This window comes from Varroa jacobsoni, unplaced genomic scaffold (genome assembly GCF_002532875.2).
Source record: "Varroa jacobsoni isolate VJ856 unplaced genomic scaffold, vjacob_1.0 scaffold_75, whole genome shotgun sequence".
In the NCBI taxonomy this organism is placed as follows: Eukaryota; Metazoa; Arthropoda; class Arachnida; order Mesostigmata; family Varroidae; genus Varroa; species Varroa jacobsoni.
The window spans coordinates 622,069-647,029 of NW_019212977.1; the positions used below are offsets into that span (position 1 = coordinate 622,069).

Consider the following 24,961-nt stretch of genomic DNA (forward strand, 5'->3'; position numbering starts at 1 on the left):
TGCTTACTTGCTTTCAGTCTCCAGTAAGTGTGCAAGGTCATGCCTGTGTCTTGTTTGTCCTGCCGTGACAAGCTGCGAAGCCTCCGCAGCTTGTCACGGCAGGACGAACCGGAGGTGGGGATCCTAGCCTTGGATGATTTATTCACGAACGTGCAAACATCACGTCATTCGGTGGGCCCGTCCGTTCGCCACTTGATTCCATTGATGTTGTCTATGTGCTAAACACTAGTAGTATGGCGGCAAGGTCCCAAACTAGGGCCGGAAGAAGCCCCAGCTCTCCCTTTCGCCTTAGTTTGCCCTATTCTACCTTTGGCTAGCTTGGCTTGACTTGCTGTTGTCTTGCACCAACTGCATTGCTTTGCGGTTATATTTTATCGATGTCTTTTGTTCGGCCGTTTTTTCTCGGGTTGGCACGTTATCGTCGTGTGCAGCTGCTGACTTTAGAGATTGTTTGGTGTTTTGAATTTTGGGAAAATGCGCCATCTATCGCTGCTTTAGGTTTTGACTTGTTCGTGTGTTTACCGTCATTCACCAGTCAGTTGAGTTTGCTTCTGTTTCTCGTAGTCAGTTTAGGCTGCAACGGCGAAGAGTTCGCGATCAACTTGGTTGATTGGCTTTCCTTCCTGTGTGGCTCTGTGAGCCTTTTTAGGGAACGATTTGATGATCACGAGGATAACTGCTGCACAATATCTGTGGACTTCGTTTACGGTCATTGAGACCACGTAGCGATGACGTTCGGCTAGGCATGGTAAAACTATACTGAAGTTTCAGAGGCCGTGGGTGTCAAAAGCAGCCCTGTTTCGGCTTAAGGGCTGACGTTGTGTTCAGCTGGTACAATCGAAGCATCGAGACAGCCAGTGGGCAAATGAGCTAACTGAAGCCATGTGTTGTCCTGGAGGACCCTGCATACTTTGCTTTTGTCGTGGTTCTAGTAGCGCCGTCTTTAACGGCTAGCGCGCTTGTTGTGTAAGCGGTTTTGTTCGGCGACCACTTGGTATCCGGCACATGAAGGAATTTGCATTCGGGCCGTTTCAGTAGAGGTTACAGCAGCACTGCAGTGTATGCTAAGGTAATCGTAGCGAATCACAGCAGGAAGGTGTGTCACGGGAAAAATAAGGGTTGCGGAATAAGTCGTTCATGGCCTCTGCTGCTTGTTTGTCACTGGGTGACCTCTGTTTGTTTTCACACGAGAAGCAAAACACATAGAAAAGGAAATTAAAACATAAGGGTTTGACTAACGGAAAAAGGCCAAGGTGATTCCTTCTTGAAGAACTCTTAGGGAACGCAGATCAGGGGATGTGGAACAGGCATTTTTAGCAGCATTTGCTCACCTCAGCAGCTAAGATAGCTAGCCGTTTCTGGTAGACTTTTACGATGAAACAACGGTTATTCGCACATGTTGTCCATCGGTACTCGTCGGGTATTAGACCAGGCAATGCTACAAGCTCCACCAGCTTCGTAAAATACATCTTCTGATTCAAAGACGACTCCTTAGTGTAGAGCCGAATTTGTATATCTGATCAGTTAACAAAAGAGATAGATAACAAGAAAAGAAGGGCAGAGAAAAAAGGGAAAAGAGCAAAAGTTGTAGTAAAAGAAGATATTTGCCGTTTGCTTAACGAAAAACAGATTATTGTTATAAGTGCAGCTGGTTTGGAAGAGACAATTGCTATGAATGCCGTTTGTAGTCGTGATTGCATGTTTAATAGTGGATGACAAGAAGATGGATAGGGCTTTGAGGCCTGTTGTAAATTCGTCTCACCCCTGGTAATGCCAGCATCTTAATTGAGTGTACATATCTAAAAAGCTATATTTTTAAAAGCTCTAAAATTACTGTGTCTTGATGTGACAATACACACGGTAATTTTTAGGCACGAAAAGACTACGCACACCCACATTGCACACTGCGGCACCTCAGTTGAGATTTTTTTGTTATGCCTTATTTTTAAAACTGTATTTAAATAAAAAATAGATATTTAATTTTTTCTTCACAAGTGCTAAAGGTGTCATTTTTGATAGTCATCATTATAGCCATCGTTCACCGTGACTAAAGCTTCGAGGCCGGTCCTAGGCCAGTCACAGATTTGTTTCAAATGTCGTTTTTGCAATTCATCGAACGATTTCTTAATAGTGTGCGAGAGCGATTCGATGATATCATGTCCAGGCCTTTCGGACGCTCGTTAAGTAACTCTCTATCCGGTTCAAATCGAAGCTGTTTGATGACCATATGTGCTTATCCCAGAACCCGCTTGTATTTTCAACCACCAATCGGCTTGTATGAACTGCTGCACTATCGGGCAGATGTCCATGGTTGTACAACAGTTTGTAGAATATGTAGATGAATTATTTAGCGATTGGTTCATTTTTCTGGAACAAGCTCTTTTTTTAACTGGCCGCCGCATTGAGAAGGTAAACTTTGGCCGAAAATTTGCTTCTACCCACAACAAACACCTCGTCAGGTGCTCATCTTTTCATCGACGATGAATATCTCTCGTCTGAAGAAAATCAAAGATGACTTACTGTTTCATCAAATTTCCTAGTTGTATGGTCCCTATATACATATATATATATACAGACTTTATAATATAAAATGCGCACCTAAAGTCTTCGTAAACGATCTGCGACATCGTACGCTCATTCACAGCAAATGTCTTTACTAACCCTCTGATCAGACCACAAAAATCACTAAAAATGCACCATCAGACGGCCAACTTAACTTTCAAGTCCGCACTGTTTTTTTGTCGCTTTTCTGCCATATTGGACTGGAACCTGCTTCTGCTTTTTTCGCTGTTGCATACGGTTCATTTGCGGTTCTTTGATGTAACCCAAAACACTTAAAATCTTGTTAGCGCGTACACATTGAATGAGCTGCTAATCTTTGCTTACATTTCGTATTACTATTGCCCGTTGTAACGAGTTTGTAGTTTTGTGTCAGAAAGGACTGGCTTTCGCAGCAGGAACAGCAAATAAGCGCACCTCCGCAACGATAAACAGTCCGCCAAAGGTCGCCCCAATTCAGGTGCCGTGCCCCTGTAAATCTGGACCAATGTTTCGTACCGACAAAGGCAGAATCTCACTGGGAAACACAATCTATAAATAAAGTGACTAGATTGATAGGATGTTTCAATATGGTTCTTTCTATTGAGAGCGGAAAAGGGGGAGAGAAAAGGCAATTAACAGAAAAAGATAGTGAGAATAAAGCAATTAATGCAAGTTCCGTCACAAAACAATGTTCTTTGCCAACGGAAGCCGTCTAATTGTAAGGTTATCAATGCTGTCTTTTTAGTTGCCCCTAGTAGTAGCCGTCGTTCTGGACAACGAACAGGAGGTAACGCTGGGGCATGAACCAGGTCCTGACGGAACGATGAAAGAGCGATGTAGCGCAAGCCGCGGGATCGCTATACACATAATTTAACAAAAAGGCAATCTTGCGAGCAACCGTCCAAGAGAATTTCCAAAGAGCTCTGCTACAGTAGACAATAGCGATAGAGCAAGCACAGAATAGGGAGGTCGCTGCTATGACGAGTACGCGGATATGCCTAAGGCAAGGAATAAGTTACCACGGCTTGTACCTGAAGCGGCCTACGCATGTAGCCATCGGCTGACGAGGGATGCTGAGAACAGTGTCTACTTTAGCCACTGTTTCGTCTTAGGAGCCATCTGATCCTGCTTCGCTTTGTTAAGGGGGCGAGCTTTAATGTCTGACGGTGGCAGCAAGCGGTAAACTGTTGGTATACTGCTAGCTTTACCAAGGCAAAATACTTTGTTGTTATCTAGCTAGTCAATGAGCTGGTGCACTGTTCCTGAAGCCAATATATAACTTAGAACTGGAAAGACTTTTACTATCAGGCAAGACTTGTAGCGATTTAAAAATTGAAATTAACTGTGGTGTACGAATTCGTTGACTGTTCAAATCGTCAACGGAATTGGGATCCCCAGGGTAGTTTGGCCAACACAGGCTTCAAGACATCAATTGGAAATTGAGGCCGGGTGTCGGATCTTGTTAAGATGGAACACATCATGGAATACAAATTAATGGTACTTACATATCACACGACTGATTCAAACCAATTGGACTAGTCAAATGTCACTTCGATGGTCACAAAGATAGCTACCACGCATTCATTAAAAGCACAGCTACTAGCGGCGTAAGCCGCTTAGCATACTTATTGGACGAAGGTCGGTCCAATGCCATTCTGTTGCAGGAGACACATCCTGACAGTGGCCTCCGTTAAGGATGGCCGCCAGGCCAATGGTTCGCTACCTTTGATGCGACTCCTAAGGAAAAAGCTTCGATATTTCCCAACAGAACAGGGACAAACAGTGCAAGCTTCTCTGTGTTACGGTTGCAATCATCAAAGTGCTGATGGATGTTACTCCCTGGCGAAGGCTTGTCATATGCGTTAGACATAAGTAGCTATTGGGTGCTGTCCTTGAAACAGGACCGGATATCAGCTCCCGCTTATTCCTGCGATTCTGCTGCCACCGCTGTAATGTCCTACGTAGAATGGTCCTAGAAAATACGGCTCGTTTATCCTTACTCATTGTTTTCTCCTTCGACCTTTGTCCTTAGATAGTCCTGAGGAAAGTTATGGCAGTGAAGTGCTCATGAAGAAGCCAAGGCATCCTCGTCACACACCCAGTTGCAGGTGTTTCGGGCCTGCAATGAACATCCTGGAATCCAAATGTCTTTAGTTTATTTAAAGTCATTCATTTTTGCTTCATCTTGTATTTGCTTTTAGGACTCGCTCGAATGTGTTGAATGTGTGGCTCATTGATAGAACCCCAGATATATTGAAGTACGTTATGTTTTTGAGGCAAGTTCCATGCGGCGGGTCGCATCCAAGGCGCTGTTGCTATTAGGAGCTTCGACCAACCCTGGCGTAATAACTGTGCAGCTTTTTAAGGATTATCTCGTATGTTGTTATTGCTTTACCACGCTAATCTAAAGAACTCAACATTATAACATAATGCGACGGCGAGGCTTTTTAACGTCTGTAGTCTCAGGCTTATTTTGTCCTAAAAGACCAGAATAACCAGCACCAAAAAATAATTTGCCTTTTGGTAAAGCGGTAGCAATCCAGCTGGAAGAGAAATGCACTATTTTCCCAGCACACCGTCCTACCTATTAGTTACATGAGCTACGTATCTGTTATATACGACGTACACAAGGATATTTCGTTTACGTGCATATTAATCATTCACCGTTATTTGTACCTATTGCTGAAGACTACAAATACAGACCTGAGTGCACTTTAAAACGGTTTTATTCTACAACAATGATCTTATGTCATTTGCATTGGGAACAACAAAAGCGGACTATGGGTAGGAGGAATGGTTTCCCGTCATTGTTGGCGCTTACTACATCTTACTTTCAAAAGAGAGTGGATTGCTCCGACGTATACAAACGGCTTCGGAAAGAAACACGGTGCTATAGCGGCCCTACAAGTAATGTGGGCCTAAAGCTTCCGCCGTTATTGTAAGAAGTGCGTTAGGGCTATCCTGCAGGCATATCATTTTTCTAGTTTACGAGCAGTCACCAACGTTCTAACAATCAGGGGGATCGTCTACAATGCTGTTGCTAAGCGCATTCACCTACCATACTGAAGCCTACATCACCTATATACTAAATACCACTCAATGATTTCTGAGGATCTACTTCCCGTAAGTTGAATAGTACCGATGCATAGGCAACTTATGTTGACAACTTCTCGTAAATGCTTTCGTAGTCATCACCGCCGCTGCCGCCACCGACAGCAATAAGGGCAGCGAGCACGACAACAAGCGGAACGGGCCGACTGACTCGACTTTAGAATAGAAAAGAATTCGAACGCATCTGTGGGACGCTTAATAGGACGAAACAGAGTGGAGCACATTAACTCGTGATAACAGCGGTCTGAAAGAGCATCCGAGCAGTAGAGTCGCTTGCCTAGTTGGCTGCATTAGCAGCTCAGCGGGATGTAAGTGGACAGAGAAGAAAGAATACGACACGATGATAGAAGGGAAGGGCAAATAGCTGTGGGAGTCCACGGGCGGCGGAATGGGTTAGTACTGCAGTGTAGGCTGCAACCAACACTTGACGCAGGCCAAATTTGCCTGCTTACAGAGGCAGACCTGTTTGGCTAGACAGACCTGAGAGTGGTTTATGGCCCGGGCTAGGACCGTGAGTTTCCGTCTACGTCGTGGCAAGCCGCTTAAGCTAGCCACACCTTTATGGGGTGCGTCATTTTCACTGGCAGTCGAACGGCGCGGGGTTGTATCCGTTGCGTAAGGTTGCACGCTAGGCGAGCAAACTTCTATACTTTTTCTAAGAGAAAAGATTACCGTGTTTAGTTTCTTTCGGCTCTACAAGTATTGAATGGACGATAGGGCACGACGCAGGGCTGTTTAGGATCGTGTTCGACTCGATAAAGTACATCTGAAAGGTGGAGTTTTGACCTTCTTCTCTGCATACACTGGTGTGCACGTTAGCAATATATATTGTTATTAGTTCGTTCTTACTAATCCCGCGTCATGTAAGCACCTAATGATTATGATACGTAATGCTCTCCTGCAAGGTTTTGTTTAAAAGAAAAGGACTGCCAAGTTAAATTTACTAAACAAAGGCATATGTCTTATATAATTATTATAATATATATATATTATATAATTATTATTATATAGCAGGGAACGGAGCAGCTAGTTGCTGTCTGTCTTTACTAAATATGTCCGGCATTTTCCTATACGTCATATACTCCAGATATTTCTAGATAACACAAGTTCCTTCGATTCGTTGCCTTGACTATCGTTGCATTTACGTATACATACCTACATGTGTAATGTTGGTATCGATGGTTCTCGTGGCAACAGGATAAGCACGTGTCTTGCATAGAACCAATGAGTTATATAAAGTATATAACGAGCTTCACTAGCCATTACTGCTGTACTGATATTGCTATAGGCAAATGGGTAATTTTTTGCTACCTGTTCCTGCAACCTGCTTATACTGTTAATTGGCTATGTATGTTGTTTTGACTTTCCATATATTTCAGTCAAACGCTCCGGTTAGTGTGGGAGGTGTGGTGTCAGTGGACCCGCTGGTCGACGCCGATATGGTGTGTGCTACGGGCAGCTTGGTGGCCGGGCTTGGGGCCGCGCTGGGACCCTCGGGTTCATGTAAGGAGACGTCGGCGCGGGACATGCTGCGCGTCGGCCAGGCGCTGCACGTCTCCGTCGAGAAGTTCCTCGCACTGGGTGAGGGCATCGCGCGAGACAGTCCTGAAGCGAAACTGCAGATGTTCGAGGCGTGTAAGGACGCACGTCTCGCTTCAAATGTCGTCGAGCAGATCTGCGACCTACGACCAGGTATCGACGACGTCCACGAACCTTGCAGGTATGTACTACATACTGAGTCGTTTACGTTGGTACCCATGTTGTACTTGTTAATGTTACATTTATTAGGCAGTTCGTTTTAGATTAATAGCACATAGTTAGGCAAGACGACCGTGTTAATATTCACATGAGAATCAATACCGGTATGTAATTTACATACAACGTTTCGTGTCTTATGTAAATAACCTAGGGTGGGTTGGCACAATACTCGCACCTGTGGCTGTCTTTGAGAGCAAATCCCTCATAGACCTATACTAATAGAATTATATGAAAATTAGACAATATCTGGAGATGATCCCTTTGGCAGCTGTAGAAGGACGTAGTTGAAAAGATGTATATATATATATATATGTATATATAAAGTGTAGATCTAGCTTACAATTAACCGTTTGAAGGCTACATACGCATACAGCGTATATTTAAGTCATATCTAATTAGGAATACACATATACGGCCTATCAGTGACAAGGTTATTTAAAGTTGTCCTTGCGACTTTCCAGTGTAAATATCGTTGCATTAGTACACATAATCCCTCCAACTGGTCTCCATGCAAACGCGCCATTCACCTACTGTAATAACGCTAGCTGGATTTAAAAGCCAATTAAAATATACATATCCTTATCATAGTTTAGAAAGGAGTAGCGTTTCATTGTCTATTTAGCAATATAATTAAGGCCAACTTTATGGTCATATTGAACCCGAAATTAAGGTCGTCGTTGGCAACACCTTGACTAGACGAGCGTATCAGATGCGGTGCCCGTCGAGGCGTCACGGTATACTGCTACACCGCTCAACCGATGCGATACATATGGGCGTGTCGCTGAATCACGACAATGTACTGGGCATCTAAGCCTGCCGCTATCTACGTTTTGCTGTCTCTACGACTATGTCTTTGTCAACGTGTCGCTAGAGCATCCCGCAGCCGCTAAGCTCTGTTGGCCGTCACGCCTACAGCATTGACTTGCACATAACCACATCAGCCCACACGTGAACGTATTTGTAGGCAAACCCTATCTTCATCTGGCAAGGTCTGCGACGACGCCAGTGTCAGCAGAGCTTGCCATGGCCATTCAAATATATTCAGGTATCGTACTGTAGGCGAGCAGGTGAGAGAAGTAAATGCTTGGAGAGCACACCACCGCAAAGAAGTAAACGGAGAGCAGACAATAGAAGCCTAAGCTTGACGACAATGGCGGCATCTCCTCCTGCGCGATTGGCAGGGGTAGTTCAGATTACAGTATATGGTCAAATGGGGGCGGTGGACTTGGGTCAAGGGAGAACTTAGTAGACTCTCTACTAAAAGGCTCCTCTTAGGGCAATAGCCCTCTGCAAGTATCTGGATCCTCTCCAGTAAAATTTTTCTAGAATTCACTTTCCTATATTGTAGTGGAAACCAAAAAGCGAGAGCTGCAGTGGTACGTAGAGCCGACTGGATCACATTGGAGACAAGGTAGCGGCAATGGTTGCCAAATAGAGTATATAAAAGCATATATATATATATATATGCTTTTATATACTACCTACTTTTATAAAGACAGTTGACGTGCGGAGAAAGTAAATATCAGCTTTTTTCCGAACTAGTTAAGTGAAAAGGGGAGTGGCTTTATTAAAAGACCTTGTTTGTTCATAATATGTAACCAAACTCTCGGCTAGATTTTTCTTAGCTTGGCCGAGTTTCCTGTGCCTGTTGAGTATATCGTTGGACGTTGCGAGGCTATATTTTGACTATATAAAATGTACTACTCTAAAAAAAAAGTTACAAATGCTCGTTAATCGTCTCAGAATTTCTCAGTAATTCAACTGTTTTTTTTTTTTTCTCTCTAATTTAAATATCTTTTCGTTGTTCTACGAGCGTTTTAAGAACGCACGAATTTTCTCCTACCGGCGTCAGAATTTTGTCTTACATTAGTCACTTGTGTTTTCTGAGTCAAAGTTAATCAGACGGGGTTTAACATTGTATAATCATAGGCTTCTATTAGTGACTATTGCCAACCTTGGTAGCCTTATGCGAACAATTTTTGGCTTCTAAACAGAATTGATATGTATATTTTACCCGTTTAAGTTGTCAGCAAATGAAAAAAACTTACCTGTTAGGGACGATTAGAAACAAGTATGCACTTTCAGTGTTATATTTAGTTAAACCAGTAGTCTAGGAATGTGTTTGTTAAATACCTTCAATGCATAGTTTCTGTGGCAGATATTGGTGGTCGGAGTTCAAAAGAATCCCCTTTTAAAGCTGCTATTCAGTTGGATGCCCTAATGAAATTTCTCTGACACACAGTGACGACATCGAAAAATGTTTACAAAATTTTGCTGTATTTTATATTTAGCTATGCCGTTCTACACGTATCCTCCGATGAAACGGCAATGAAAAAGAGGGAAGGTAAGATATGAAGCAATCATCAAAGGCACCAGCTAACCATTTTCCTCGACCAGTTTAAGTGGCAGTGATTTTTGCCACACAGTTATTAACGGCTCTAAATACATACACGTATATTCTAAATAGCAGTAGTAACAGCTGTAAAGCGGCCGCATCCACAGTTGCCAGCTTGCCTTCAGGTGTTTAAGCCTATTCATACGATACTGTTTTGGTTTCCTGTACGCACTATGCTAATGATTTGTTGATGCTCACAAGCGCGGTTTGTCCTTCGTGTCACACGAATTTTATCGATTCTATTTGTGTGTACACCTGGCGAGACAGGGTGTGGATTGTCAAACATTAGCAAATCCATTCAGTAACGTTATCAGGCACCCCTTATATCTCAATGTACAGAATGGTGCCGATGTCTGATCATCCTAGTGTCAGCCACATTGTCCGAATAAGTATCAGCAGCAGCCTCCGCCACTGTTATCCAGTAAAATGCTTATGGTCTATAAAAGAACTCACCAGAGCGTAGGCACAGATCTGGTGTATGTGTGGTGGTCAGATTGTTAGTAGTAAACGTAATTTTCTCGTCGTAACCATCGTTTCTTATTAGAAATCGTCACCACTACAATCTGTACGCGAATTGTCGTCAGTGGATGACAATTAGTGGTTAGTAATACTAACAATGATATGTTTTTGGCGAGCCAGTTTTAACCGCCGGACACCAACCGAAATAGACTGTAGTAGCCCTTTGCAGTATATCTCTGTTTGCCTATCCGGTGTGTGCAAGCTCTTCAAGGTGACACAATGATAAAATCGAAAGATGGCCTTGTCCTGGCTCCACCACGACAAATTCCTCAGGCCTCAATCAATTCCCCGAACCGAATCTGGCTCCGATAAAGAATAAGTTGGTAATTGCGTCACTTTATCTTGGCAGAAAACGGAAACCCCCAATCTGTTCTGATGCCCCTGTCAAGCCCAGTAGTCGAAGAACTCAATTTGCAACGGCGCTCGTGTGCGAAACTCGATTAAGTTATTCGAGCCTCACATTATTTCGCTAAAGTTTGCAGTCCCTCTTTTGTGCCTCGTTCCATCCAGAACTAGGCCTGCGCAGGCTGTTGGTCGGCTACGTAATCTCGCGAAGAAAAAATACAGAGCGGGGCTGGCAGATGACAGCAACGACAATGAACGTCGGACTAGATGAAGTTAACGAGAGTATTAACGATAGCGATAGAGGGTACTGTCTAATTATGTGTAGGTTGTTGTTAGTGTCCTTGTACCAAAGGCGCAAAGATGCGAAAGAAGTTTACTGAGCCTCTGCGGAGAGCTACAGCCGTTCAGTTTCGTCAGTGTTGTGAGTTACGCCGATTCAATCCGGTTTCTTCAGCGGTTTCTCTAGTGATCCCGTTTCAATCCACAGTCTATTGATCGAACGCCATGTTGAAACCGTGATTGCGCGTCAAATGAAGCTTTTCAAGCCTGTTACGAGCTTATTTTAGGCAAGAATATGCACGTATAGTTGGCCTATCGGGCTGCCGCGTCTCTCTGTGTTTGTGGCATACACCAGCTTGTGTATTGGGAATGTGCAGGGCATTTTAGAACCAATCCTTGCTCCACTGCTTTCTGTGGATGCATGAACAGATGGTCAAGAAAACTTTTACGCTGTGGATTCCCAGTACATCCAACAGTATGGAAGGGACGAAACAGAAGAACTAATCACTCAAGCTTCAGAAGACTAATGTAGCGAACGAATCAGACGGTGTAGGACTGTACTATTTGGTTCTGGCCAGGGGGGCCAATGTTTCGAATATCCCGGTTTCTCAACCTTAGCAAAAGAGATAAAAACTGCTAGCAATTAAGCGAAAAAAAAAAACAGGGAACGGGCAAGGTTGGGATCACAGAAAGAGAGAAAATGTACCAGTTAAAAAGCATAGATAGTCGCTATGACTGTCGATAATATATTTTGAGATACTTCTCGAAACGGTGAACGGAGAGCTAAGTCGGATTTTTTATTTTGCGGTTCGCTACATCGTTCCAAGCTTTAAGACCAAAGATGGAACCGATGGCCAAAAGGTGAAGCTACCACTAAAACTATCACCTCGTAGTACATACAATGACATGGCCAGTCGTCCACACACAAACTTCTAATGCTTTCTGTTTGGAGGCCGTACTTTTGATACGATGCTTGCCGTCGGGAGTCGTGTCATCACTTTTTGAATCTGCATACACACTTTGTACGCCGATAGAGATATACTGGTCGTAACCATACGTTCCGAGACTAGAAGAAAAAACGCAAGGCGATAGCGGAAGTTTTTTTTTTTCATACTCCTGTTATCGTTGTTACCATCTTGAATCGGTCCTTCATTACCGCACGCTTCACTATCATGGTTCATTTTAGTTTCGTCCCCTTTTTCCTGCTTTTCCTGTCGACATGCTTGTTAAAATAACAGCAGTATCAGCAACTTAGCCGGGTCCGTTTGTAGTTCAGTTGACAGGGTAGAACCTCTCGAGCAGACGAGCAAATGTTTAGAGCGTCGTTGAGTTGCAGTTGTGATGGTTTTACGTCGTCTTCTATGGGTATTTTACTGTGCGCCCTACACCCATTGAGCTCATGTCCACGCTCTTATTTTCTACTTGTGAGTGGCGCATGGCGGAATTTGGGGTAACATGGTAAGCAGCAGTACATATACAGGAAGGTCTCAGCTCAAACGGCCGAAGGAACAGATTCCAAGGAATACATTCTATTGCGCTTACACAAAAGAAAATAAAGTACTAATTTTTTACGTATTTTCGCCCTAGCCAGAATAAGAGGAATAAAAATGTTCAAAAAAGAGAAATTGGCGTCTGTCAGAAATTGAAGCGTGACCACGTAGCCACCCCCAGGCTATGCTACGTAACACCTCCGCCTTCGCTATTCCAAACAGCAGATGATACATAGGAGGAAAGCACAAGTCCGAAGTGATTGTATAGATGAAATTTACATTGCGGGCTTAAGGATGACAATAAAGTCGATAGGCGGGCAACAGCGAAACGGCGTGACGTACAGATTTGCAGAAAAAGAAAAATAGGATAATCTCTAAGTCGTACTAAGTCCAAGACTCGTAGAGACCAATTTTCTGCATCATATACATGCAATTTACACCCATTTCAGTCTAAAACAATTCAGCTTAGGATTCAGTGAATGGAACTCGCTTTGCAAGCCAGTTAGTCGTAGCTGAACCTAAAAACACCAGGTCCGGAAATAAGCAAAATACGGTCAAAGCGCGAAGCCCTTTGGCAAGCGAGTGTGAACTCAATAAGCCACAAGCCTCTGTGTCGCCTGGACACGTCCAGCACATTCGTTTGGCCCGCGTCGAGGCCGGCCAGACGACAATAAGGAAACGGAACACGAGAAAGAAAGAACGAAGTTTCATCCCACAGCTACCATTCACCCTGAGCAACAGTTCATCCTACATACTTTGACGTTATTTTACCTAGAAGAACATCCAGAGGCAGAAGACGGGGTAGGCCCCCTCTAGTGACTTCATCGAGCGCTGGTTATAGTTGCGTGGCAGCGATACACATGAAGAAAGCACGGTCATCCGCCAGATAGATGATACCGTTCAATAGTCGAAGGTTCGAAAGAAAAGCCGTAGGTTGATGAAAAGCGATTTAACATAATACGATGGCCTTTTCGCTCCTAGGAGCTCTCTCGACAACTACTGGGGCACTGAATTCGTAGTGCGCGGCACGATTTTAGACACACACACAATCTTTTGACCTTCGTTTAGATTGGAACCGTCTCCTGGTACTGCGAATTGAAGGGCCCTTCAATAAATAATCTTATTCTGACTAACCAGCCCATTTCAGCGTACCCACCCATTCCCTGGAGCGTCATTAAACATCGCCTACCAGAGCTAAACCTAGTTGCCCCTTTATAAGCGATCGAACCAGCAACTAATCAGTTAAAAAGGCTTTTACTATCCTGCAGAGACTATATAATTTTTTCATCATTTTAGTTCATCATAAATGTGCTGAGAAAGGAATTTTTAGAAGGGGTAATATGCATAGAGCGATTAGGTAAAATGGATTCCAACAGAGTGTCACTCAATCGGAAATTTACTACATTCTTGTTTCATGTAAATCATATACATATATATATTTATATATATATATATAGACGAGCAAGGAAACCATGTTCTATCGTTTATAAACCATCTAATGCAATTTTATGCCTTTTACGTAGCTGTAGTGCGATTATCAGTATACTCCAATGTATGTTTCGCAGAACTCTTACACATGCAATTGTGCTTTAAACTAGCTACCGTAAAACAACCATACATCAATGCACTTTCGAATACGGTCGAGTATGTACGCTCTATAGCGAGACTCGGTACGAATTATGATCTGTGATAGCTGGGTGCTGGCGCTATTGCGATAATGGAGCCCAGCGGTACTCGGAGTTGCTGCCACGTTTCATGGAAGCAACAGCGGATGTCTAACAGAAGGTCCCTGCTTTTGCTAAGCCTATTTGCATATGTATTCCTCGTTTCTAGTTTGACCCCGATAGGACAGCTTGTAGATAGCCGCAAAGCCTATCCCAACTACTCCCCTTCTAGTCTGCTCGGCTTGTGTCAACGTAGTGAAGTCGCACGTACCAGATGCCACAGACGGATGCGCAGCAGCGCAGAAATTGACCGGAAAAGGCAAGAATTTAAATGACTGCCACTTCTTCTGACTAGGACTAGATAGGCCGCAGCAAGCATAGTGCACATGGTGAACAGGATTAGCCGGATGCGGAAGCACCGGCGGAAGAAAAAACTTAAATACATGTTTTAAGCTTTTTGTTTTCTACTACTAGTTTAGGTGGCAGGCGGCTCGTTTCAGCCTGATATGAAATCAAGATAAGGCAGGGGCGACTTAGGCCTGGACAGAGCAAAATCGACTCTATGCCTTCGTTTTTAGGTGATAGGATAAAGGCAGATAAACGTTTTTCGTTATCTTACCATTTGGTTAATAAATGGCGAGTAACGTTCGATTTGGCATTCATTTTGAACGACGGTTTCCGACCACGTCTAGGTCGTGTGCGAGTGACGAAGATTAAAGAATTCTATAGTAAGGTAGAAATAGGTAAGAGGTTCACTTACTGGCAAAAAAGATACATGTAGACCAGGCTCTTTAGAGCCATTTTACTTAACTCTAAGATAAAGCTTCTTCAGCCGTTTGATGAACTGAATATAATAAATTGCTCATTTACGCATATGCAAATATGTAGCAACCAGATTTGCATCTTATTGCTACGTATTTGTGGTTTTCTTTGTTGTTGGCTACAAAGGCTTGATTCAAGGAGGGTGCTTTGATTATAGCATTTTTTAACCGATTTAGGAGGTTACAATTTCGGATTTGTTAACAATTTCAGTTTCTGCATAACCAAACATTTAGTATTTGATGTGTTCCATCGCTCTTGCAAGTCTCTAAAGCCAGTGTTCACTAAAAGTGTTTGTGATAGATAATCCAGTACTTGGTCGAACCCCGTTGATACTTTCAAAGGGCAAATACACAAAAGGCAGTTTTCCATTAGTTCCGCCATCAGACTCTTGGTCTTGCTTATCTTGTATGGTGGAACCGTCTTGCTTTTGCTAAAAGCGATTCAAGATGCTTTCTTCAGATACCAATAGACTAGCTTTCGGTTTGTCTTACTCCGGAAAGGACCTAAGAACACAATAGTCTGTAGGTGTTTCTGGTTACAGTTTCTACTTACTAGAAACACACGCAGTGATAAACAAGACAGACAAATCCAGAACGCGAACTCAGTTTCCCTTTTACGTGTATTATCACTACTTCTACTTAAAGGAGATCAAGAGCATACACGCATAAACGTTAATGATATCATCTTCTGAAGTTGAAGTTTGCGCAGCGTTGTATAGAGGCTCACAAAAACCTAACTGAAGTAAGGTCGCAATTGGAACTGCGATTTCTTGCATCGGTTGGAAAAAGTGACTAACGGTCGCCATTAGCTTTCCTAATCACGTATTATACCAAATATATTTAGCTCGTTCTGAAATGCAGGATTAACTAGTTCCATTAGAGTATAACAAAGAATTATTCTAATTTTTGCATTTTACCTAGCAACATTCAAATCGGCCTTCAAGCTTACTTTTTGGCTACAAGTTTTGAAGGAAGTGTATCAGTCAAAGCTGTATGGGCTCTCTCTACGACTCGACGGAAATATTCTGTACGCCTCGAGCTTTTAATGGTAGACCAGTCGGGTTAGCAGGGCTTCCCAGATACACGCAAAAGGCCCATCAGCCAAAAGCGGCAATAAACGAATCATTCATACGAAACAATAGCCTTTATCATTTGGAACTCCATTCAAATCTAAATGTTCAACCGCCATTACCTTCGAATGTCATCGTATATAAGTAAATGAACACAGACATATACATATATGTTATGTTTCACTTGCTGAGAATAACAACTGCTAAAATACAACCCTTTGTCGTGAATTCAATTTCGTCCATCGTAATACTGCTCCAAAGTAGCGAAACAAATCGTACGTAACGAGGAAAATTTAGGATAGTAGAAGAATAGAATCTACAAACTTGAACCTTCTGTCGAAACCGGCCTGCCGCATAAGACCTGGTTGACAAGTAATCTTTTATAGACAAAGGCTCAAGGTCGTTTCGTATGATCCTGCACGGCGTCAATTTTGTTTCGACACCTGATGCGATCCTCTGAAACAAAGTATTGGCGCTTAGAGGATTTGCGACTGTTGTAATAAAACGCTTGAAGGTATCCTGATTTTTGCAGAAAGATGTTGATAACTAAATAAACAGTTACACCTCTGGCGATGTGTATGTATCGCTTTTGAGAAATACTCAGCGCCTCGAATGTTTGGTCTGAAGTTTTTCAAACACAGTTGTAGCCCTCAAAATCAAGAAAGCAATAGACGTTATTCCAACTTGTTACCATATAAGGTTTTGCTAAATAAACTCCTTTGTAGACAACTTGTACGGCAGACAACTGCAAAAACTCTCTGGAACCTTTTTGTCCAGCTTATTTTTGGAAGGTATAGTTTTAGCACCTTTATTTAGAGATGGAAATGTTTAACTTTAATTTAAAGAAATGTTGGCTTGTTGCTTTGTATACTTCATAGTCCATCCATACCTTCATAGTCTTCATACTTCATGTCTTCATACCCATATTTTAATTTAATATCGAATCTTAAACTAGATTTAGCCCTTGACTGTCGAAGTAATATGCGGACATCTGGATCCTTATGCATCCGCTCGAAGATGCCTTTTGTTGAACAAACAGCAATTTTAAGCTGTATCAGACTGGTTAACAAAACAGGGTTTACGCAGCATACTTCTGATTTACTCACGCCTAGGCTACAGGCTTTCTTCCTAAATTTATCGAATGAGCGCAACTATTACATAGGGCTTTATCTGAACAGGACCCATTGCTACCACAATTTTTGCTTGATCTATGCCTCCCATAGATTTCCCCTTCGTGGATAATTGTTCCCTGCTACTTCAGCTAATTGAATACGTGATAATAATCTAATAAGTTTCTAAATTAATCTCCGTTTTTTTTTGTTGAAAAAGCCCTTTCCCCACAGCCCCTCCGTTTGCCGTATGTCTGTTTCAACGTTTCGTTGCCTCGCCGTAGCACAGCACTAAAACCGATGCCTAATAGGGATTTAATAGGATTCAGAGCCACTTAAATGTGCGGGTTGCGAATTATTTACAATGATAAATTAATCGATAAGAAAGCAAAGGTCCCGATTCAAGCTTACATATTTGCTGTTAACTACAGATGCCCTCACTCACAGGGCCTTAGAGTATATTTGCCTGATTTACAGCGGCGGAGCCAGTAGGCTTTGCAGCGTTTAACTACTCGGGTAATAGCGGCAAACGAAGGATATTTACTTTACAACAATAGCGTGCGTGCCTGTCGGCTGTAATATTGTATAGAAGAAATGAAGCATCCGCGTCCTTGTGTTGAATAGCGGCATAAACGAGATGAAATTGTAAAAAAAGGCTAACAACGAAAAACTAGCTCCTAGAAAAAAGAAAAATCAAAGTAACGTGCTACTATGTAATGGGCCTCATGTAATGGACGTTTGCAATAAGCCAACTAAACACTCGGCATACCGCTTCATCATCAAGGTGTCGTATATTGAAGTTGCAGACATGGAAATGTTTATTCCCACATTAGAGTGCAAACGTAGGCCTGTACTCGAACAGGTAATTAGGATAAGCTAGATGAGAACTGGTATTTCATCCAATAAACTTGATTGCTTTCTGTAATTTAAGTCTAGTTTTTATAGGGTCCATCAGACCATATCGACCCAAACCGTATCAAGTGCAGGAAGCAGTATTAGGGCTACTTTGTCAGAACTACATTAATGCAGTTTCAGTTATAATCCGACACGACGTGACCTAGGTTTTCCGGAACGTTGAGGCATATTAAGTGTGATTTTTACAACTTTGGTCATTTGCTGATGTGTCACATTTGTTTAGACGCTTGTTGTTTAATTCATTAAGCCTCGTCTATATGTTTAACAGATTTTTGGCAACTGATAAAAGCAATAAGTTGGCCTGAATAGGTGATCAGAAACATCGTAAACTTAAAATCGCACATAGACAAATTATTGCTGCAGAAAGAGATTCGTCATTATGCTATTGTTCACCGCTTTTTCTACGCCCCCTTTCGAATAAATATTAGACAAAAGTTGGGTAACTATCCTGTGCATGCTCTTTGACGTCGGTTTCGGAACGTTAGAAATATTGTGATATGAGTAACATGCCACAGCATCTAATCTGATATCTTAGGTCGCATTGAAGCGCAAATTCGAAGGACCCAATGCCTCCTAACCGCAAATAAATATATCTTGAATTAACGCCTTCACCGTTAGAAAGTCTACGTTTTCAGCGATTGTAGCAAGCGTTTTTTGTAACATTCTTCAACGTTTATTATGCTCCTGCTCGCGATTAGCTTCCTCTTCAATGAAATTAGACAAGACCATTATCACAGGAAAATTACAGGCAGGTCGCGATAAATTAGTTACAATCTACGGTGCTTCCAGGTCGTCTACCGTGCCTTCGTAGTAGACTCCGAAGAGCTCAATCTATACAAAACGTTGTTCGCAAATGCTTGACCAACAAGTTTCTATTATTTCTTCAACTGTGTATTGTGCGACACTGTGAGATAGAGTAGTCGCGCAGAGGTCAGAAACCGATGGTGTAGATGACGCGGCTGGAAGCTAGCTGTGTGTAGGAAAGGCGGATGGAGACAGAACTGTAACGGCGTACCACGTAACGCTTCGCGAAACAGCAATTTAAGGGAATGGGCTGATGCCAAAACAGTACCTTATAGAGTTGGGCAGGTTCACTACGTTGTGAGCGACAACTGCATACTCGCTGCAGTGCCGCCGAGTCGGTATGTAGCCGTTGACAACAAACGTGCAAATCAACATGCAGGCTCCCAGATTCACCCGGTCTAGGAGATAGTTAAGGAGCGTAGTGAATGCGGTAAGAAAAATATGGGAGGGCAGAGAAGGGATCCAGGTTTGGTCAACGATATGGTGGTAGAAATCCTGCTCTGTCTATCAGCCTCTCTACAAATGCAACGCTCTGCGTTATACCAAATCTGTTTCTCTCATATCACCAAGAGTTAAAATCGAGACGTTTTGACTTGGATGGCGATAACCAATGACAGCGACGATAAGTCTGTAAGCACAGGTGCAGGCTCTGCGTCTGTTTTGTTCGAACGACCGGCAGGGCAACCGCGATGGTTTCTCGTCCATAAAGGAAACGGTCGGTTGACTGACGCTGCTATTACAGTGGCATTGCTGTTAGTATGGACGCTGTTAACCGCGTTAAGGTAAGCGGGAAACTACAAAAAAGCGGGCGCAAGGTTTACACAAACGTTGAACGTAAAATGATTCACAGCCCGCTAGGCATGGCTGGCGCGGCCAGGTGGGCAGACAACGTCATGGACTGATCGCTCCGGAGGCCGCGACGAGCAACCGCGGTGCTGATTCTAGAGCAGCGATACAACCCAGATAGAGCAAAAGTCTAAGGGCTCTTTCGGCCCTACTCTTACCCACACGCAACTCACTGGTTTGCACCCAGCTATTATACAGCTGCCATACAGCTGTTAAAACTGAATGAATTTCAATTTATTTACCTACTTAGATACTGTGCAGTCTAGAAATGGGGTGGGCTCTATATAAACGATATTCTACACTATATATATAGAGTACTATCCGCAGCACAATCATTCAATAAGCATAATGATACCTACCGATAACCAGCAACGCTGTCATCTACAAGCCCATTGAAAAATACAAGAACATTCGCACTTCCTTGTACCGTATTCTGGATATTTCTACGCAGCATTACCCTTTTAAACGCGGTGTTTTCTTCATCGCAGACTCCTTTCTGCTTTAAAATATATCATTGTAGTTCTCGACACATTCGGAATATTACTGTGAGCTTCAGCACTTAACACTGCCCATCTACTTAATGGGAAATCGCTGTTTAAGAGTACTAGTAACGGTAGCAGCATTGATCGAGCAGCATGAGTCGTAGCTCTTCATATATGTATATATAGTCCTGGTGATGATGATCAGTGTTTCACCAGTAGCAATTATTACAGAAGAAGGCTCGAAAAGTTAGAAATATCGTTCCGAGTCCTGACCGTCCATAGAGTTACTGGCCCAACTGGTCAATACATGGCCAAATGTAAGGCGCTATCGACTACTCTCCAGCTTAGCTTAACCGTACTAGCGGCAATAACCAGTGTGGGGCCCTCTCATCAGGCCGGATTTGAAGCATAGAACATGATGAGCGGAAGCGCCTTAAATATAACCTGCCAGATTAGGCTAGATTAAGTTCTTAGGTAGGCAATAAACTCACTCGGGAACGGCGAGTGAACAAAGAGAAAATTGCTGGTTTTTAAGGATAGAGCCAGAAGACGCAGTCGCATCGTAAATAAGTGGATGTCGTTCCGCTTGTCGTCTAAGTAGCCACCGTTAGTAGTAGTAGGAATCTATAGAGAAGCAGTCCTATAACTCTGTATAGGTGACATAGTCGTAGAGGTGTGAAACAAAGCGGTAAAGACAACTGAGAGTAACGATCTAGTCGGACTGTGGTTTTGCTTCACTTTCCCTGCGTTCAATTTTGTTGACATTAATGACAAGGATTTTTTAACGTTGTGACAGTGACAGGTAGTTCCTGCTCCTGAGCTATGCTGGTCAAGGAAGGTTGGCAATACTCGACAAGGACTACTACGTCTAGCCGGCTATCGCAAACTGCCGGCGCTGATGGACAAACCGAAATCGATATTGATATTGGTTCACTGTCAGACAGAGGGCAAAGTATCTACTTATATAGCAGAACGCGATTCTTTTCCACCAACCACTTCTACATTCCCTAGAGCGTTAGGGTTTCTATTTCTTGCAGCTTTGCCCTCTTCGCCTTTATCACATCTTCATGCCGTTGCTGCTGATTTCAAATTAACTTTGCTTTCTGTATAGGTTCGTAATAATATTCTACTCACATTACTCCTGTGTCTGAATTGTGTCAGAATACGAGACCAACCTGCAGGTACCTTATCCCAGTTTATCGTCACCTACTTGTTATTGCCCTTTTATTCGTTCAGAAAGTACAGTAGCCTAACTTGCACGCCTAGACGTGATGCACCAAAGTTGTTATACCATCTCTGTTATTGTTACACCGCATCCGTTTTTATCTGGAAGCAATCCGCATTACCGGTCCGAAATTTCCTTTATTTTAAGGGATACAGGTTTTTCATTTTACGGAACATAGCAGCCTGAAAAGCGTGCTTGAAACTAATCTACATCGGCAATCGCAGCTTTTTTTTCTTTTTGCCAGGCTTTGAAGATATGTCAAGAACGCAAAATTTTTAATAACACAGAAGTAACAAGCGAAACTCTCAAAAGGGGTAAGACAGAAAGGTAAAAGGACGATTTGTGAACGAGCATTGCCCTTAATAACACAGGAGCGTCGAGCAGTGGAAGTTTGAATTCTTGTCGAACGGAAAGCACATTCGGCAGAAAATCGCACCAATAAGACGAGTCAGCTACACCGCAGAAGTGTACTAATCAGAGCCAATACTGCTATTCGCAAAAGGCCAAGTTGAAGTGGTGGCGGAGCCAAAGCAAGCATAGGTGTACACGAACCTCAGGATGTAAATAAATCCATCTAACACGGACGAAGTAGCAGCCTAGGCGTTTTGAAAGGCAAATGGACATTCAGGTTAGATATATACTAATAGAGCCTAAAAGTTTGGCCTGAAAGGCCAGCTGCTTGGCACCTTTATAGACGAGTTCGCATCGCGCCGTTAGACCGATTGGAAGAAGGGACAAATATATCAACGGATTTTTCTTGTATCCTATCCTACCAGCACTGCTGCGGGTGTCGCTTCTTGCCTGTACTACCGATTGAGTAGTTTTCCTTCTACTCTAGACCTCGTACTGACCAGTATTTACCTCGTTCAGTATTACATTGATGACTACAGAGAGACGGTCTATTAGGCCTATCACCGCTGATACTTTCCTACACTCTCACCCGTTTTTAAAAGGCGAATGAGAGGAAATGACGAGGAAAGTAAGAAAGATATTCGAATAGTTCAATTTGTTTCCAAAATCTCAATAGGTTCCCGATTTTTAGGAGTGACCCCGTTAAGCGGGAGAAGAGCAAAGGCAGGCAGCGGCGTCGCTAGCGACACAAATAACGGTAAGGGCAGTGCTTGGGGCAACGTACTCACGACAACCTCTTCCACGAACAGCTGCAGTCTCAAAAGGGAGCCGTCCCCTTCTCGTTCAAGCGAACTGTCATCAAGCCCACTGACTTGAACGACTGATCACGCTTACCCTACCCGGTGTCATGCGGCGCCGGTGGCCAGATGGGCCAAGGAACCTCAGTCCACCTTTCTGACGAGGCGTTCAACGGGCGACAACTAGAAACTGGAAGACTTATTGAAAGGCTGACAGTTCGAAAGGCGCTGGAAAAATCGACAACAGCAGCAGTAATAGCAGCTGCATTGAATATGCCTTGACCCTTGTTAACATTAGAGATGGAACATCGTCCATCATTGACGTTCACAGCGGAGAGACGTTTGGCACCGGCTGCACATGTGTAATACTCAGAACAAGGAGGGGAAGCCGAAAAGGACGACAGCAAAGTGCCCATAAACGGCGTATTCAGCGAAAATGCCACATATTGAATGCTGACATTTCAAGCGACGGTAATAATGTAGCAGGAGCGCAGAGAGCTGCTCCAGTGATCGTCTACACTGGGGCGAAACGGGAATGGAAGCTGTGTTACTCGTACACTCATACAATTTTTTGGCAATGGATCGCTGTGATCGGCAAAGGCGCTTGTGCCCAGCAGAGCTCCAGCGGAAGGCAGAAAACGACTGTACGAAGGGAATAATCAGTATCCCCTTGATCCTTATGCAGCGTGCGGCGAACCAAGGCGTAGCTTTTATATGATATTTCATGCAGCAGCTCACAGAAAACTTGATGGCGTCCCACTTGCAGTGCGTACTTACCACAGCGCTCATTCTTTGAGAGGAGAAAGCAATGACCAGCTTAAAATGTCCGTGTGTAGCCTGTAGGATAGTAGGCCCTTTTCTCTGCCATTGCTTCTTTACAGCCTCGAATAATGCCGATTGCAGCTACCGGTACTAGCAGCGCTGTGCATGGCGAAGAGGTGGTAGCCCACAGACAGTGACGACTTCATTGACCAGGGTTTCCCTGCCGGCCCACGGTCTGCCTGCCCCTAAAGGTAATGGATTCAGAGCACCAATCGACATTAGCCTGTTTGCACCAAGACTTTTGGTCAATTCTTGGGGGAGCTGGCGAAGCGATGGTATAAACCAAAAAGAAGGAGAATGCTCGAACAGGGGCTTGATTTGGGTCACATTAACCAGCTTCATTCCAGCACATTCAGCGAGGCAGTACGGCACATAGTGAGAAAGCGTTAGACGAAGTGTACAATAGATAAAGAGAAGTGAATCAAGGGAAAGAAAAAGGAATAGATCTTTGTTGTCACGATTTTTTTACATTATCACCTACGGTCTTTCAGGGCAAGGATTAGAACAGCCAATTACACGAATACCCCGCCATGACATCTACTCACCCAACTAATTACCACCGAGCAGTGGCCATTGGCTGGGTTGTTGCCAACTCTACAACCCTTATTGTTACGAGCGTTATTACCGCCTTGCCGCTAACGGAGTGTTACTCTGGATTTGCTCCGCCCCGTTTTCAAACATGAGTTAAGCCTGGAACTCTACCACGCTCGATACACCCAGTCCATAGCCCGCGGCGGCAACGATCGTAGCGGCGGACACTACGCTGGCATTTATGTCTATCTAGTGGATTTGGTAAAAACAGTAATGTTATTAAAAATACTTGTAACAATAGCTGGTGCTACTCCTGGAGCAAAAGAGCGTCGTCACGTTGTATAAATATTGCTCACATAGATAGTACTAACTATAGCGGCTAACTAATCAGCCGCTGAACTTCCATTGCTAGAACAGCCTGCGAAATTGAAGTGGAGAAAACGGCTCGGAAGTGGAAACGAGAACATCTTCGCATGATGGGGCCTCTCTATCCGGTCCCATGTCATCCTCCTGTTACTACAACCACTACTAATATAGTATGCTAGACAAAAAATACTCTTGAAGGATCCAACGTTTTTAGGTCGGTTTTAAACAAAGTATAGTGTATATTGTGTACTCGATATTGACGGAAACAGCGACAAATAAATATAAACTTGCACGAAGAACTCTATTCGTACGCACGATTTGGTATTTTCTTGATAATTTACTTCTAAACGATTTTCGGCATCGCTTCGAGTCACGTTCGAAATATTGATTGGCTTAGTATTGGAGACGGTAGTCTATAGCGGAACATGAAATCGATCTTCATTAGCCATCACAGGCAGTAAGTTTAATTATAAGGAAAACTGCTCTATCTCATAAAAAGGGAATTGATAGAATTGTTCATGACGACCAGGTTCAGTTAATTTCTCATTTAACCCTTTCCGTCTGGCCAAGCACAATCAGAAGCTAAGCAGAACACCGTCGAGCTGAAATCACCTTGACGCAATACTCTATAATCATAATGTACTTCTGATTTTGGCCCGATGACCAGCACAAGTCTATTCTGAAGTTCGTTCGGTTCTGTCTGTTTAGATTCAAATGAAT

General features: G+C 43.3%; 1 protein-coding gene across 2 annotated transcripts in view; it reads left to right on the plus strand.

Moving 5' to 3' along the window:
* alpha-Catr (alpha-catenin related) overlaps nt 1–24,961 on the plus strand; it is a 101,243-nt gene that overhangs the window by 40,213 nt on the left and 36,069 nt on the right. For both annotated transcript variants that reach the window (XM_086969578.1, XM_022837977.2), the window contains one exon: nt 7,032–7,372. In XM_086969578.1, coding sequence (XP_086825704.1) covers nt 7,032–7,372 — 341 coding nt within the window. The remainder of the gene's footprint in view (nt 1–7,031; nt 7,373–24,961) is intronic.